Below are 17,754 nucleotides of genomic sequence, written 5' to 3'. Positions count from 1 at the left end.
CTCTTCCTGTTCCAACCCGACTGTGCATCAGTGCGCAAAGCAAGGTTCTGAAAAACACCCGTTGAGAGAGTTTGCGCTTGATGAACTCGACCGGTCTGCGCAGGCTTGAGCTCAACCCCTTCTGGAACACTTTTGGATCAATTCGACTGGAGACTGAGAGCCGGTGGATAACCTCGGGAATATACTCTTGGTAAATTGGTCATAAATTTCCATCCAAACAGTCGGAAACCTCGTGGAAAGCCTTTGAAGTTGTTATCAGTAAAGAGGCTGGACCGATGTCATATGAACCCCCCCTGGATTAAGAAGGGGGTGTCACTTAAATTCATATCTGAGTCATGGCAGGCGAAGGAATACTTTTACCACTACAGTGTCGTGTATTCATATGGAATAAAGGTCATGGAGCAGGAAGCGGGCGTTAACATTGTCTTTGATGTTTTTACCCAGAATGCCCTCAGAGGACAGAAGAGCGCCACCTCCCGTCACTCGTGCCGGAAGCAAAGCCGCCGCGTCTGAGAGGCGGCGGCGCGGACGACCTCGGAGAGATGGCGTAGACGGCCGCGCTGCTCCTCCTCCTCCTCCTCCTCCCAAGACCAGGAAAAAGTAGGTGTGATGAGCAAGGTGGGCTTGGATCGCTAGTCAAAGGCACAGCGGGAGTCATTTACACAATGTCAGTCCTCTTGGTCACCGACCACAGGCTGGTTGAGGTTTTCCTCGGTCGGCCATTGAAATTGGACAGTCCCCGTCGTGTATTCAAATGATTTTGTATTTACAAGTTGTTGTTTTTATCAACATTGAATTTGAAAGCAGAAGTCTTGGAAAATGATAATGGTGCATAAAATGGAGTGTCGGCGTGAAGAGGTTTGTTGGAAAGAAAATCCTTCTGGGCCATCTGAAGTGTCCAAATGAAAACAAACAGCAAAGTGAGCAAGCGGCGAGCGCACCCGCCTCACAGAGTTGGAATCCGGGCTCCGGTTGGTTTGCATTTTCTCTCTGGATAATTTGCCATCCTAACATCCAGTTTTAGGAATGTGAGCCCCTCATTTGTCTTGTGGTTTAAATGATCTTCTTTTTTTTTTTTTTTTGTGGTTATGTTCCCTGCGATTGGCTGGCAACCCCTTCGCCTGCAAGACTTTAGCTGGGATAGGCTCCAGCACTTCCTCGACCCTTGTGAGGATTAGCGGAACGGAAGATGAATGGATGAATGAGTAAATGTTCCCCGGGATTGGCTGGCAACCGATCCGGGGTGTACCTCATTCTCCGGCCCGTAATCGGCTGGCTTCGGTCGGCTCGGGCTCCCGGACGCCCAAAATGGATACGCGCTGCAGAAAGTCAATCGTTCAGCAAGAGATAAAATAAGAATAAGATAATAAGAAAGTAAATCCTTGATTTTTTTTTTTTTTTTTTTTTTGCGATGGGACCGTGCCTTAACTTGGACGTGTCTACGCTTTGGAGGAAGTGGCAAAGTTGCACGCTGGGGAGTCGGTCGCACAGCGACAGAGTGCACCCCGGGTTTGATCCTTTGCATGCACTTTTTGGGTCTGTCCACAGGGGGAGGAGTCGAGGCCAAGCACAGGTGGAGGATGAAGAGGGCGTGGCCGCAACACAGAAAACTCCTCCTACTGACAAGATGAAAGGTGAGGAGGGAGGCTGAGGTAGAGCTGGTCCGATTGTGACGGTTACGCACGTGCACCTCGCTTTTTCTGTGGACAACTTGTCGATTGTCTGCTACTGCGGAGCGGCTTCTTGGGCTATGAAAATAAGCGCTGCTTTTAGATCTCGAGAAGATGGGGCGTTGTTTGAAGGACGTCATCCCAGTTCTGGATCGGGAGCGCTGCTGGTTTGAAAGTGCTTGAAGAGAAGTGGCAAAACACAACTGCTAATAACTAAATGCGCAAATGACTCTTCACAACAAGTAAATAAACCCAATAGTAAATAAAAAAAAAAAAAAAACAAAAACAATGAGAAATAACAACAGCCAATGACAAAACAAAGTGAAATGAAGAGGGAAGAGGTCGTCCGAGCAAATTGTTCCTTCTCGGGGAATTTGTCGTAATCCGTTGTTTGTTGTTATGTTTTCGGATTTGCTGTGGTCTCTCGTGTTGTTGTTGTGACGGGTTATAATATTTGCCACTGTAGCCCTATCGGGGGTACAAGACAGTGCATTGTGTAGGCCCGTCCGTCCCAAGCCCGGGAAAATGCAGAGGAAGGCCACAGAACCGCACACTTGATCGGTCGTGCCTCGGGTTAACAACGCCCCCTCGCCAGGCAAAAGAGCGAGAGGAAGACCAAAGAGTGTGCTGAGGGAAGACGTGTTTGGGAGAAGGATGCGGGAGGGGAATAGGCCCACATGGACAAAGATGACGCGCCGTGGCGACCCCGTACGGGAAGTTATTTGCTGTTGTTGCAATGACCCTTATTTATTTGTTGTGATGAGTTATTTGTCAACTGTAGAAGCCATCTTGAAGCGGTTGGTCTGCCGATAATGTCCCAAATATTGCCTTCTTCTTCTTTTGCTGCAAGACTAGTAAAAGTCTGGACGTCCTGCTTGCACGCTAACCACAGCGGGAAACAAAAGCAACACCCACCCAGCGAGGTAGAAGGAGGGTGACGCCTCAGCTTTTAGATCAATGCGGGTGGAACAGCAAAATCTTTGTATTAATGCAAAGCTGCCGATAATAAATCATTCGGTCCCAGCTTGCTATTTACCGATGAAATGTTCCACCACATTGGCAGGGGGAAAGAAAATCTGCCGTCCGCCGCTGGTTGTCGTCTTCAGCGTGTTTACGTGCGACTATTTGTTACCCGGGGGTCGGGATACTGAAATTGCAGTTTCAAAAAAAAATGACAGGACTGGTCACACAAAAAGTTTTCATATTTGAGCCCGAAGACACCCAGAGTGGCCGAAACTAGCCTTACAGACTTCCTGTGCAGAAAAAGCCCGGATGTTGGTGATGTTGGTGTTTTTTGTCAGCAGAGGACATGACGAGCGGACGCCGTGGCTCCGCCTCTAGGAGGAGGAGCAACACCGACCCCGCCCCTGCTCTCCCTGAAGCCCCTCCCAGCGACGATCCCGTTCCCCTCATCGCGCCCCCGACATTCTCCTCGGAGGAGGAACCGGCTCCAACTGCTCCCGTTGCCACGCCCCCTCCGCAACACAGCCCGGCCCCCAGCCCAAGTGCCACGCCCGCTGAGGCAGAGGTAGGCGGAGCCAGCGCCGGCTCCAGCCCCGCACGGTCACCCCGGCCGCGCCTCGACGACGACGACGACGCGCCGTCGCCGCTCTTGCGCCGCTCCCCGTCCGAAGACTCGGGCTCGCCGACGCCCAGCCTGGGACACACCGAAAGACGGTAAGATTGCGTGTGTGGCGAAGCGTGTTTCCACGGTGACAGTCCTCACCGTCGCTGTGTTCCCTCAGCCTGCAGCAGTGTGCCTTCTGTTACCGCGGCGACCAGCCTCCCATGGGTCAAGGCCCGCTGGTGGTGTTCGGACCCACGCCGGGCTACATCCCGCTTCACATCCTCAGCCGCAGAACGTCCTCGGACCTCGACAGCGATTGTCACGACCACTGCTACCGACGCAGCCAGGCTGCAAACACGTGAGTCGCACTTGTCCCCCCCAAACATCAGATTTCCACTTTGAGTCCAATATCCAAGCAATGCATCTAAAATTATCCGAGCCGCTCACCCTCACTAGGGTCCCGGTTGTCAACGGGCAGGAGGCGGGGTTGACCCTGAACTGGTCGCCGCCCGATCAATCGTAGGGGGTGCTCGCAATCACACCTGCAGGCAGGCGGGGGCCGGGATTTGAACCCCGGGCTTCAGAACTGTGAGGCAGACACACGATCCAGATTATCTTTTCTCTTTTTCCCTTTCATCAACTTCCACGGTCATAATTACAGCTAAACGTTGAAAGAAGTTCCGGTGTATGAAGACGATCCTTAACGAATAAGCGTTTTCACTGAGCCGATCCCGGATGACCGAGCTTCTCACCCGTTCTCCGAGGGAGAGCCCGGGCACCCCGTCGTCTTGTTCTTTCCTTCACGACCCGCATCTCGTGCCCAATGTAGACGGACTGGTAAAAGCTTCGCCTTTGGACTTGGCTCCCTCTTTACGGCAAAGTCGGCATCGCTGCAGACGCTGCGCCGATCCGCCTGGCGATCACCCGCTCCAAGATGCTTGATGCTTGACACTTGGGCTAGGATCTCATCCCCGGCTGCAGAAACTCGCACTAGGGCGTGTCCATCAAGCGCTGCATTTGTTTAACGTGTAATTGGGCAGCGGCTCGATTCCGTTCCAAAGTGGTCCTTCTCATCAGATTGTGGGAATGAACCGACCTCCCGTCTGTCTCTTTGTCTGTGTGTAGGAGCAGCAGCAGTCCGGCGCAGTGTGGTGAGTACAGAAGCGCTTTTCTCGCCTCAGTCGTCCCTCGCGGCGCTGCAGAGTGGTCAACGTTTTCTGGGTTCGCAGATGACGAGTCTTCCTTCCAGTTGGCGGAGCAGCTCGGAGCCGTCGGACTTCCGCACGACATCGACGTCCAATCGCTGTTTGACCCCACGGGTGAGTGCGCTAGTCGAATCGCCTCCGACGCGCAGCGGCGCAATGCTGACATGGTGTCGATTTGATGTGCAGGTCAATGCTGCGCTCACCTTCAGTGCGCGGCCTGGTCGGAGGGCGTCTGTCGCGGTGAGGGCCAATCGCTGCTCTACGTGGACAAAGCCATCGACTCAGGAAGCACGCAGGTGGGTTGGAGAAGAAGAAGAAGAAGAAGAAGAAGAAGAAATAAACCTTTTCCAAATGAAAATTCCCGCATCACCGCTGCTGTATCTTCACTCCATCCACACTCTTCATTTTGGCTGCCCGTAGTTTTTTTTTCTCTTGAGGTGGAGCAAGTTGCGGTCACATCTCAGCGACAAGAAAGGCTCCCCTCACAACAGCGCACAGCCGGCGCAGACTCGTTGCGCTTGTGAAGTTGTTAGTAGGCGTTACGCGGTCAGGATTTTTGGAGCCCACCAGCGAGTATCAAAACGTAGCTATTACAGCGCCCGGAAAAAGTAGCGGAAAATGCTGAAATTGCAATCTCGCATTCACAGCGTGCGTGCCAATACTGGCTGGCGTTGGCTGCAGCAGATGAAGATTATTTTCAAACAGCCACGAGTCGGTCCTGTAAGTGGCGGAAATCTGCTGCCCCCCCTGCAGTCCACTCTCTCATTTAACCTGTAGCACGCTCAGCATCTCCCCCAGGAAGCACTTCAAATGAATGTTCACCGTCAGTGAATACCTTACGGATGAGGAAATGTGGAATTAGGCGTGTAACTCGTCGGCCTGGAAGCGTGTCAGCAACCTGATGTTTGCCTCTCTGTTTGGCCCAGGCGTGCGTGTTCTGCGGCGGTCTCGGAGCGTCGCTGCGTTGCCGAGAGCCGGGCTGCGGGCGGAGCTACCACTTCCCGTGCGCCGCCGCCGCGGGGGCTCATCAGGACTGGCAGCACAGACGCACGCTGTGCACGAGACACGCGCAAGCAGGTACTCGCGCGCGTCGCCGTTGGTGCCAGACTGCGGCGCTCCGCGCACGTGACTCGACTCCAGTCAAAGTCAAGTTGTTGAAGACTGACCCCACTTGTATGTTGTGTGCGCGCGGTGCGCAAAGCTTGGGATGGACGCGGAGTGCAGAGGCCGGGATCGCGTAGAGAAGCGGTCCCCGACCTTTTCTTTGCACTGCGGGGTGCTTTTGAGCAGGCATAATTTTTCACGGACCGGCTGTCAACGTGTGGCGCATATAAATGTATCAGCGAGCCCTCACCCTACATCAAACACAACGGCGTCACATGACCCCAGGGAATCAAAGATCCGGGGAAAGTTGTTTCAAACAAAGTAAGGTACAAAGCTGCTCCACCGTGCACGTGTTGTTGCTCTTTGGTTACAGCGTCTCGGTCGTGCGTGTCGTGTTCATGCGACGGTGATGCCGGCAGTCTGTTGATGTGCTGTTCCTGCGGTAACCAGTACCACGCTCGTTGCCTGGCCCCACCCCTGACCCCCTCCTCCCTGATCCGGGCTGGCTGGCAATGCTCTCCGTGTCGGGTGTGTCAGAGTTGCAGGTAACACACACACGCGCACACACCCACACGCATTGTTGCAGCAAGGTCATGCGTGCGCTGGCGCTGCCGCCCCCTTTAGGCTCGGAGAGGACGCGTCTCCGTTGCTGGTGTGTGCTCGCTGCGATAAAGCTTACCATCCGCACTGTCTGACGCCTCCGCCGGATCGCACACCTGACACTAAATGGACCTGTCAGGTGACACGCGCACACGCACACGCGCACACGGACTTTGGTGAATGAAGAGTCTTAACGTTCATATTCTCTACGTCCAGAACTGTAGGGTGTGTCTTCGCTGCGGTGTGAGGTCGTCTGGTCACTGGGCCAATCACCCCTTCCTTTGTGCATCATGTGACCCAGCTTTGCCTTGTCCCGTCTGTGGCCGCAGCCTTGACTTGTTGTCACTGCAGGACTATGTGATGTGTGTCTGCTGCTACAGGTACACAATATAGAGTTGACGTGTGACATCATACAGCTGGAGTGGCCAACCTTTTTTGACCCAAGGTGTATTTTTCAAGGGGCCAACCAGTTCAATGACAACACGGCAAAGCCGCACGCTTTTTCCAGCCTGCTGTTCCTAATCTCGGAACACTTGTCAAGCCGTCACGACACGTTAAAGATCTGCACGATGAGCCGTAGCCGTTACTGGCCTTAATATGAACTGAGCCGAAAAATAAATCAGATACAAGACAAGAGTATCATAAATTTGCATTTTATTATTATTATTTTTTTTTTTTTGGTCAAACGTTATTGAGCGGGGAAAAACTCCCCTTATTACTGGTTTTGTGCTCAGCTCAAAACCCATTTCTCATGTCAAAATATTGCCTAGGCAGCATTTTTCGGTGTTCTAAGGGCGATTCTTTAGTTAGGCCCTGGCCCGTTGTGCAAAAAAGTTCTTTGCTGACCTCCTGTGCCTCCTATAGACCATTCAAAGCTTTTTTTGGGCGGGGGTGTCAATGCAGTATCATGGCAAAGCACCAGTGGGAAGTCTACAGTGTCTTTTTGTAACACAAGATGTCGCCACAGAGATTAAATACTTTTGACTTTTTGTCCAAAGACACCACCCAAAAAGAAAACAAAAATTACTTTACGGTTGGTTTAAAAAAAAAAAAAAAATGTAATCAATCCAGTCGTCCTCATTAGTCTCTTATACGCAGGATGTCAACTGTCCCATTTTTCAGATTGTTCCATGACGTTCTGTATATAGTGAACTGCTCGCAGATTTGTAGTATTTGCAGCAGTGTTCGTTCCCTGTAGTTTCATGGTCCATTTAACTGTGACACGTAACAGCTTTTGTATGTGTTGTCGTAGGTCTGTGCATGTCCACTGTGTTGCTGTCGAAGCAGGGATCAACGCAACAAAGTGTGATGACAAAAGTTACATTTGCCCTACCTGTCAGTCTCAGAGGGCGGAGTTAGCAATACCCGTACCAATCCCTCACAGTCCTGCCAATGACGTCCAGCTTAGTCCCACAGGGGTGCCACGTGTTCAAAGTCCGCCTGAAGTTCTCCCCATTAGTACTATCGCTCACAGCCCCTTCCAGGTACGTTCAGAGCAGGCTAAGACTCCAACTGAGCCCACAAGACTGTTGCACAAAGATCCAGTATCGTGTCCAGCCGATGCCACAGACCTCCAGCAAAGTCAAAGTCTGTCTTCTTCTAGCGCCACAGAACACAGACTAAATTTACTCCTGGCTCCCTCCGACCCAGCAGAACTCCCGCAAAGTCCCACACCATCTCCTCCTACCACCTCGGAGCAAAGGTTAAGTCCAGTCCCGTCTCCCTCCGACCCAAAAGAACTCTCGCAAAGTCCCAAGTTGGCTAGCCCCACAGAGTTAAAACCAAGTCCACAGTCATCTCCCTCTCGTGCTCCAGAGGAACAGCTTCAGCAAAGTCCAGAATCATGTCCTTCTAACCCCACAAATATTAGACTGAGTCCAACGCAGTCTTCGTCTAACCCAACAGACCCCGAGCAAAATATAGACTCATCACCCACTCGCACCGCAGTGCCGAGACACAGTCCATTGCCATCACCTGCAAATCTCACAGAATTCCAGTGTAGTTTGTCATCTTCCTTGAACCACACACAGCTTCACCAAAGTCCTTCTTATGTTACTGAGCTGCAGACAAGTTTAGCAACATCTCCCTTTAACCCAACACAATCTAGTGAAAGTCTACCACAATCTCCACCTGATCACTCAGACCTTCCTTTGACCTCTCACCCTGTTCCATCTTCTTCTAACACCACAGAGATCCAGAAAAGTCCTGTACAATCTCTTTCAGGTGCAACAGATCACCTGCAAAGTTCAGTTCCATCTCCTTCGAAAATCACAGAGCGCCAACAAAGTCCAGACCCATCTTCTGTCACAGAGCTCTCTCTTAGTCCTGTCCCATCTTTATCGAAGCCCACAGAGATCCAGCGAAATTCAGTCCCATCTCCTAACTCCAAGGATGTCCATATGAATCCACTACGATCTCCTTCTAATGACACTGAGCTACCGCAAAGTCCCCTCCCGTGTCCTAACATCACAAAGTTCAAGCAAAGTCCGCCATTTCCTTCTAATGTCTCAGAGCTCGGTCTAAATCCAAACCCATCTTTATCAAAGCCCGCAGAGTTCCGGCAAAGTCCTGTCCTTTCTCTTTCTAACGCAAAGGATCAGTGTCTAAGTCCAGTCTCATCTCCTTGCAACGCGAACGATCAGTGTCTAAGTCCAGTCTCATCTCCTTGTAACCCGAAGGCTCTCCATCAAAGTCCAGTCCCATCTCCTTCTAAAGCAAAGGACCTTCATCAAAGTCCAGTCCAATCTCCTTCTAAAGCAAAGGATCGCCATCTAAGTCCAGTCCCATCACCTTCTAATGCAAAGGATCGCTGTCTGAGTCCAGTCCAATCTGCTTTTAACGACACAGAGCTACAGCAAAGTACAAGGCCACCTTCTGTCACAGACTTCCAGCAAAGTCCAACATTATCCCCTTCCGTCTCAGATCTGCATTCAATTCCAGTCTCATTGACATCAAAGCCCCCAGAGTTCCCACAAAGTTTAGTATTATCGCCATCTAACACAAAAGATGTCCATCAAAGTCCTCTCCAGTCTCCTAACATCTCAGAGCTCCAACAGTGCCCTTTGCCATCTCCTTCTAACACAACAGATCTCCATACAAGTCTAGACCAATCTTCTGATGTCACACAGCTCCAGAAAAGTCCAGCCCCTTCCCTTTTTAACATCACCGAGCTACCACTATGTTCAACACTATCACTTTCTAAAATCACAGAGCTTCAGCAAAGTCCGATACCATCTTCATTGAAGCCCACAGAGGTTCAAGAAAGTCAAGTCCCTTCTCCTTCCAATGTCACAGAGCTCCATCAAAGTCCAGTTTCATCTCCTTTGAACATTACAGATCTCCAACAAAGATCAACACCATCTCTTTCCAACGTCACGGAGGTTCTGCTTAGTCCAACACCGTCGCCTTCCAACAACACAGAGCTCCAACAAAGTCTAAAACTGTCTTCCAACGTCAAAGAGCTCCATCGAAGTCCAGTCCTATCTCCTCTGAACACCGCAGAGCCCCATCAAACTGTAATCCCATCTCCTTCTAAAATCACAGAGCACTGTCGTAGTCCGGTCCCATTTCCGTCTGTCATAGAGTTCCATCAAACTCCAGTCCAGTCTCCCATCATGACAGCACTCCAACAAAGTCCAACATCATCTACTTCTAATGCCACAGAGGTCCTAGAAAGTCCAGTCCTATCCCTTTTTGAAGTCCCTAACACGAGACTAAGTCCAATACCTTCTACACCAATCCCCACAAATGTCCAGGCATGTCCAGTACCATCTCCCCCAGTTCCTGCAGAACTTGATGAAAGTCCAGTGTCGTTGGACTCTACCGCCACAGAGCACACACGGAATTCCAAATTATTAGGGCTTGATCGTCTCATGGTTGAAAAACTGGCTGAGGCGGCGGAGCTTCCGGAATGTCCTGCTTCAACTCATCTTAGTCCGGTCCAAGTAAAGAATGACCCACATGGCAATCACATTCCTTGGGAATGTCAGGAAAACCATGCCGAGTCTCCAATAATTCACTTTTGTTCAACACCCTCTCCGGTGTCTTCGGTTCCTTTGGACATGGAGCCTTTCCCTGTCCTTTCGACCTCCGCACCGGCTCAAGTTAGCCCTGCGTCCAGCCCTTCCATGCCTTCGACCAGAGATAAGCTTGCATTAGAAGCGACTCCGGTGCAGGATAGTACGATGTCCGAGCTCGGTCCGGGCAGTTTTGATGGTGATGAAGCAAAGCCTGAGATGATCTCTCCAGACAACATTGAGCAAGATGACGGGAACCGGCTGAGCAGACCCCACAGTCCTGCCGACGTCACTGTTGACACGCCACTTCTCGGAACCCATGAAGAAAAATGCCCTCCCGAGCTGCAATGTTCTCCACATGTTGAAAAATCTCTTCTGCAGAGTCCTACACAGGATGTTGAAACGGTGCTTGCTCAGGAGAGCAATATTTCTCATTCCGCCACTTTTACACTGGACAAGGATCTCTCGTCAGGCAGTAAACACTCCGCATGCAGGTCCAGTTCAGTTCCCTGTAGCCCATCGAGAGTGCCCCTTCACACCACCTCGTGTAGTTTGTCACAGCCTGCCAGTCCAGCACGGATGCCCTCCACACAACCCGCTACGCCTTTGGAGCTGCCAATGCTTGTCCGCCAATTTATTGCACAACTGACCGTCACAACAACGTTCCCTCATGCCTGCGGGGGGACCGGCACAGAGCTTAGAACTGGAGACATTACACAGAACCTAAACCTGGACAAACACACACTTGAATCAACTCTTTGTTGTTCTGCCAATATTGTGCCCGCACCCCCATCAGTTTCCCATCCCCAGAGTCCACTTGGTGATCCACCGTCACCCACACCATCAAGCCTTGTGTTCCAAAGCACTTCAGTGGACCGCAGTAGCCTCGTTCACGTGTCTTCTGATGCTGTGGAGGAAGTTTCTTGTCAAAGCGCTTCTCTTGACTGCACACTGCAAAGCCCAAAACCTTTGGAACAGCAGGCTAGCACAGTACATATACAAGCTAGTCTGAGTGATGCTAGCGAAATGTCTGCTAGTCCTGCCAGCTCACTTCAGGCCTCGCGTGACTTAAAAACGGAGGTGACAGACCCTGCCACTGTTGAACCTTTGCCAGTTAGCACCAGTCCTTTAAGCCAAGAAAGTAGCCTGGTGATGCTAAGGGACGCCTCTTCCCAGCCACCAGCCATCCCCTCTTCAGTGCTTTCTACTCACACCGACACAATTTCACCTCAGAATGAAGACACCACGACACCAGTTGAGCATCTGCGCCACGTCATGGGATTACCAACAAGTCCTGTTCCAGCAGGTGTTTGGAGTCCAACCGGCAGCGTGGGTGATCCAGAGCCGCCTCAGCTCACAGAGTCTGGCCAATCCAGTCCTTTACAAGTGCTGACTTGCGGCAGTCCCTCAGAGATGAAGGTTTTACGTTCAACTAACAGTAGTCCTACACTGTGTAGACCATCTTATGACACCTCTGATAGCCAAGGTCTGAGCATCATTTCCTCGGAGGCGAGCGTTTGCCTGCGCAGCCAAAGTTCCTTACAAACTTGCACGACGTTGCGCACGTGTGCACGTGCTAGTAGCAGCCCGACTCCAACGCAGACTGCTGAAATATTTCACGGTAGCACAGATCCTAGCCTTAAATCGGACGCACAGGCCACTTTTCAAGAGCGGAAGTCGGTCATTTCCACTTCGCTGCGGCATGATTCGGGTCCAGGTTTGACTTCAGATTCTTCGTGGAAGATCAAAGCAAAATGGACAAGTGGCCAAGCTGGCTCAATCACTGCTTGCCAGGCTAGTCCGACTTCCCCTTGCCAATCTCCAGCACCATTAAGCCCCTTGAATGACAGACTACCCAGCAGTCCCACTCAGGAAGACACTGAGATGGCTGAAACTCGATGTGCTCATAAAATCATCGATTGTCCCCCCCCCACTCATGCTACGCAAACCCACGCAGTGAACCGGAGCCAGCTTTCTAGTCAATCACGGTTGGCTAATGCACAGATTACGCCTGCCAATCCCGAGGACCCAGAGACCGGTAGGGGTCCACCTCGTCGCGCTCACGCTGGACCGTGCCCTTCTGGTCCTACTTCTACCTCCCTGTGTCTGGGTGAGGCCACGTCCAGTAAGTATGACTGAGCACGTTGCAATCTTTAAACTTTCATCCAACTCTCAGGCTTGAGCAGTCTTTCCAAAATCCAACAGTTTACACCACGGACCGGGAGGAACATCACACCTTACCGCAGCATCCTCCCGAGACGACAAAAGGGGGAGTGCTGAATCTAGAGAACGATGAGCAGGAACAGGAGGAAAATGAGGAGCAAAAGAAAGAGAAAAGCAAGCAGGAGGAGATGGAGGTAGCGCAACATCAAGGGCAAAAGGAGCAGGAGCAGGAGCAGCAGGAGGAGGAGGAGCTCAGCAGTCCAGGTATGCAGCGAGCAGTGAGTTTTGATGTGAGGAGGATGATAATAAAATTGTCTGTGTTTTAAGGAGCTCATCTGTCTCCTGGTGAGCCTGCTGCGGGGTCCTCCTTCCACTCCGGCCCTCCCTCACCTCCCGCTTCCCCGCCGCCGTCGACGTCGACCGGCCCTCTTCAACGCGGCGACGTGTCCTCGGAGGCGTCCCTCCCTCTCAGTCAGTGGGGACAAGAAGACACTTTGTGCTCCCAGAAGATGCTAGAAGCCAACAAAGATGTCGTCCAATCCCACGCCGAATGGTCGGCCCCGGATGCGCTCGCTATCCGGCCGAAGCGGGAAGAGGTGAGGGAGAGTAGCAGCGACGGCGAAGGGGAGCCGGAGGCATCTTTAGACGCGGAGGTGATGAAGCTGATGACCTCGTCGTCTCCGCTTTGCGGGTCCCCCCGGCTCCCTTCCTCCCCCAGCCCTCCCCCTCTGGCCACGCGAAGTCTCAGGCGTCCTCCTCCCTCCTTGCCTCTCTCAGACGAGCTCTCCATCCGCCTAAGACAGTCTCCTTTCTCCACCGAGGCCTCGCCGGAGACCTCCCCCGTCAGGGTCTCCGTTACCCCGCCGCCCCTCTCCCCTCCTTCGCCCCCCCTCAGCTTCACTCCTCCGTACAGGGAGTCACCGCCCCTGTGCGAGGTAAGCGTCACGCTTTTCTAAATTCTCTTTAGTTCCACAGCAGTCCACGTTGCTCTGAGCAAGTTTGATTCGGAGGCCTTCTAACAATACGATCGGTTATTGATCATTTAAGCACCAACTTGTAAATTCAGCGATGCATGTCATTTAGTAAAACAAAAAACAACAAAAAACAGCATACTATGTTTATACATTTACTATCAAAGTCTCATGAGGTTTATTGTAGTTGTTTAAAAAAAAAAACTAACAGCAATTTGGTGGAGAGTGTCGCGAGCCGTTGCGGACTTGTATTGATTTTCTTTTCTTTTGGTCGGATGGCGTGAGCTGCACTGAGGACGGCCGCGGCTTGGCTTTTTCTGGCGCTGCTGATGAAGTGTGTGTGTGTGTGAACCCTTTTTTTTCTCTTCTGGTCTTTCTTTGGATGCTGGACCTTGCAGACGCCTCCGTCCACGGTGATCCCTCTCACTCGTAAGATCGGCATGGGCAAGCCCGCCATCTCCAAAAGGAAGTTCTCACCCGGCAGGGCCCGGGTCAGGCAGGTACGTGACTGTGTGTGGGGAGCAGGACAGTACGAAAATGCTGCCTGACTGCTTGCAAGCATGTTGCATTCATGCTCGGGTGTTTTGTTGGTTTTTTTCCCCCCTCCCCTCTTCTCTCTTCTTTTCCCTGGCGTTCTCTTCGTCATCTTCCTCCTCCCTACTTTAGGGTTCGTGGTGGAGTCACGTCAGGGCGGTGAGCCCCCCGTCGTCCTCTCAGGACTCAACGGGCGAGGGGTGCCGGGACAGGCCCGAGTTCCGTCAGGCGGACTTGCCCCACTGGAGCATGAGAGTGGTAAAGAAGCCCCCTCCCTAACTCGAGCGCCACCGCACTTAGCTCACGCTAACCAACCCGTCTGGCAGAAAACAAGCAAAGCTTCACTCCTGGTGACGCAACAAATGATTGAATGTTTGACCCCGGTCCTTTAGTCCTGCTGTGCGCTTTGTCAGGGTCGTGGGTTGGGCTTTCCTGGGAGGAGGCGGTCCAGAGGAGGAGGTGTCGGAGGAGGGCGAGGAGGACGCGGAAGGAGTCGAATTAAGACGCAGGACTGTTTGTCGGTGGCATCGCCGGTAAGAGCCTCCACGCATTTGTGGTAGTTTTCCTTTTCGCTGTCCTATTGGGCCGCTTGTGGATGCAGTCCGCATATCTGATATGCTCTCCCAGCGCTTATTTGTATTGCGATGGATGGATGGATTTTGGAAATGCCGTTGGACGGAACCAGTCACTCTACCTTTGTCTTTTCAATAAGCACTTGAAAGTGGACGGAATCAATGGGACACAGACAGATTGGGCCACAGAGTACCAAAGAGTACAAGGAGAGAAGTAGTGAGTGTGGTACACGTTTTTGTCATTGCAGTACAGTTTGGTGGAATCCGTCCCGCCCAAGCAAGAGGAGGACAACTCCATGCACAACACGGTGGTGATGTTCTCCACGTCGGATTTGTTCACTCTCAGTCAGGTCGGTGCCGGCAAATCGGCGCCCCGCTCAACCCGGGGTGCTGCCGAAAGTGACCCCGCTACTTCTGGGCGTGTAGGACATGTGCGTGGTGTGCGGCAGCTTCGGTCAGGGAGCAGAAGGTCGACTGCTGTCGTGTTCCCAATGCGGCCAGTGTTACCACCCCTACTGCGTTAACGTCAAGGTGGTCGTCGGTCCAACGCTGCCCTCGTTTTTTGTCCAGCTGTAACTCTGAACGCAGCCTGCTTTTCTCAGGTTACTCGCGTCATCCTGACCAAAGGGTGGCGCTGTCTGGAGTGCACGGTGTGCGAGGCGTGCGGCGAGGCCACGGACCCCGGTCGGCTGCTGCTGTGTGACGACTGTGACATCAGCTACCATACGTACTGCCTGGACCCGCCCCTACACACCGTCCCCAAGGGGCCCTGGAAGTGCAAGTGGTGGGTGCGCGCGCGCGCGCGCGGTCGGGTCAATGCCCTTTTCGGATCCGTTGGGAGCACCTTTCACACGTCCAAAGGTCGCGTTACACAAACGCGAAACATCAAAAAGTGAATTTTCAAAGTGTCCAGCAATGAGGCTTTGTGGAGCTCAGAGGGGGGAGAGTCCCTCCCGCCAGACCCAAAGCGACGCAGGCCTTTCCGTGAAAGGAGACCAGAGTTGGGTGGGGGAGGGAGGTCTACCATCGTAGGTGAGGACCAGGACTTTTGTATGCTCTGCGGGACTTGACCGACGAGTGTAGGAAGGATCGGGTGCGGGCGAGGACCCTCGCGGCTGAGTTTTGGGCATACCGGCATAGCCTGACAATCCGAATCAACTTTATTCCCCAACTATGTCAGAAATATGCCAGGAACTGTCCGGAGTTGCAAGGATGCGAAGGGTCCGAGAGGGTTTTCTCTCAGTTTGGGTAGCGCGGAAGTCTTGGAGGGCGGGAAGGGAGGAACCAGCAAGCCTTCCGGAATCAGCAGGTGTGTAAAAACACACAAGGAATTTGTCTCTGGCAGCCGTAGTTTGTCCTTTTTGGTGGCAGCCCCGCCCAAATCGAACCCTTTTCAGCAGCTCTCGTGGCAGGCCGTGCTTCCTTAGGAGGAGCGGGATGTGACAAATGCGTGCGTGAGGGTCTCGCTAATTCAGCTTGAGCGGGACCGAAAACGTTTGGCGGTGGGGGGGAAAAAAGCACATTTGGTGACGGTTTGGATGTGCAAGTGAAAGGAGAGAGCGGAGTTGCTGATGACCGCCATCCGCTGCGCAAGTCATCAAACCCGTCGCCGATATCTGATTCGAGATGACAAAGGGTCCGATCCCAAGTTCGCGTAGGTTTACAAATCTCTTTCGGGTTTCCAGGCAAAGCACGTCCATGTGTACAGTAAAGGGCTCTTTGTGTGATTTTTTTTTTTTTGTTTTGTTTTTTTTGTTTTGTTTTGTTTTTGTTTGTTTGTTTTTCGTCGCACAAAAATCCCATCTGAGGTGTCCGTTCAAGCAAGTGTCTCACTGGGCAGGTGCGTGTGGTGCGTCCAGTGCGGCTCAGCCTCGCCCGGTCTGCGTTGCGATTGGCAGAGTAACTACAGCCGCTGCGGACCCTGCGCCAGTCTCACGTGCTGCCCCCTCTGCCAGAGAGCCTACACCAACGATGACCTCATTCTACAGTGTCAGCAGTGTGACCGGTAACGTGCACGCAGATACGTTATATCATCGCCGCTTCTCAAACTTTTTGGGTCCAGGGACGTCTTTTTTTCTTTTCCCTTTTTAATCCTCAATCCGGTAATTTTAGTGACTGTGTAAAATGAAGTTGGGACATTGTGTTTTAAAAACTAACTAGAATGATTTGCAAAAATTGTTCCCCCTATGTTTTAGTTGAATACACTGCAAAGACACAATATTTACTGATCAATTTGTCTTTAGCAAATAATCATTCACCTAGAATTTTACGGCCGTCGTGTTTGGAACATCCCACGGAGGGACGAGCAGGCTAATTGAGGAGGGGCGGGCGGGCGCCGTGATTGGCTAGAAAAGGAGCTTCCCTGAATGTGTTGCAGCCGTAAAATCCCAAGTTAATGATTATTTGCTAAAAACAAGGTTTCACTTTGAACATTGTCTTTGTAGTGGATTCAATTAAATATAAGTTGAACATAGTTTCCAAACTATAGTATTCTGTTTTTATTTGTTCAACACAATGTACGTAAGTAAGCGTTCCGAGCGTATCAGAGCTTGGAAGAACCACAGTGGCCTGCGATTGTTCTATCAGCGGATCAGACCTTAAAAAGGGACCACTGGTGGAATCCGCAAGCTTCCGAGGACCCCGCTTTGAGAAAAGCCCCCAAAATGAGCGGGGCTCAAATTGAATGAAGTCCACTGGAAAATAGCGTGGCTTGATGTCTGGCGTACGTGCTTAGGTGGGTGCATGCGCTTTGTGTCGGTCTGACCACCGAAGACGAGGTGGAGATCGCTGCTGATGAAGGTTTCCACTGTCCGCTGTGCAAATCACACAGCCGCATCCCATACGGTAACGCACACGCCCGCTCGCGCACACGTTCGATTGGCTGTCATGTGACGGCCGACTGGGGCGAATGTTACAGGGAGGCTGCTGGACAACCTGGACGTGGCTCAGATCCTCTCCCGGAGCCGAGAAGCAGGTGTGTTGATAGGATGCTCAAAACATCGTCTTGCCCATCTCTCCCCCTCCCCCTCTCCTTCGACGGCATGAAATTACGGGACGCCTCTGATGTCGATAAATATGAGATGAAATGTGTGTGCGGTTGGGTGCGAGCGCAGACACGAAGACGTACAGTCAGGACGGCGTCTGTCTGACCGAGTCGGGCCTCTCTCAGCTCCAGTCTCTGGTGGAACCCTTGACCTCCGCTCGCAGGTACCGCAGGTGAGCAAAAATGAGGCGCGTCACCTCAGTGGATGTGGAAAAGTGCCAGCAACTTGTCAAATGTTAATTGACATCTTTTTTAGATTTCTCGTGTGTTGAAATCCCTGCCTACCAATGATGTAGCAAGCAGCAATTT

At 52.1% G+C, this 17,754-nt stretch overlaps 1 protein-coding gene across 1 annotated transcript in view; it reads left to right on the top strand.

Moving 5' to 3' along the window:
• LOC133492394 (histone-lysine N-methyltransferase 2C-like) overlaps positions 1–17,754 on the top strand; it is a 43,791-nt gene that overhangs the window by 1,569 nt on the left and 24,468 nt on the right. The window contains 24 exon segments of the mRNA XM_061804487.1: positions 445–600; positions 1,549–1,634; positions 2,972–3,347; positions 3,416–3,595; positions 4,363–4,388; positions 4,467–4,556; positions 4,629–4,738; positions 5,369–5,519; positions 5,920–6,091; positions 6,171–6,285; positions 6,363–6,526; positions 7,399–12,287; positions 12,368–12,589; positions 12,653–13,260; positions 13,695–13,796; positions 13,963–14,088; positions 14,244–14,363; positions 14,651–14,752; positions 14,829–14,933; positions 15,005–15,186; positions 16,243–16,407; positions 17,137–17,246; positions 17,320–17,376; positions 17,516–17,618. Coding sequence (XP_061660471.1) covers positions 446–600; positions 1,549–1,634; positions 2,972–3,347; positions 3,416–3,595; positions 4,363–4,388; positions 4,467–4,556; positions 4,629–4,738; positions 5,369–5,519; positions 5,920–6,091; positions 6,171–6,285; positions 6,363–6,526; positions 7,399–12,287; positions 12,368–12,589; positions 12,653–13,260; positions 13,695–13,796; positions 13,963–14,088; positions 14,244–14,363; positions 14,651–14,752; positions 14,829–14,933; positions 15,005–15,186; positions 16,243–16,407; positions 17,137–17,246; positions 17,320–17,376; positions 17,516–17,618 — 8,516 coding nt within the window. The 5' untranslated portion in view covers position 445.

The sequence above is a fragment of the Syngnathoides biaculeatus genome, chromosome 19 (genome assembly GCF_019802595.1).
Source record: "Syngnathoides biaculeatus isolate LvHL_M chromosome 19, ASM1980259v1, whole genome shotgun sequence".
NCBI lineage: Eukaryota > Metazoa > Chordata > Actinopteri > Syngnathiformes > Syngnathidae > Syngnathoides > Syngnathoides biaculeatus.
The sequence above is the reverse complement of the archived record's forward strand: the minus strand, read 5'-3'. Positions and strand labels throughout refer to the sequence as shown.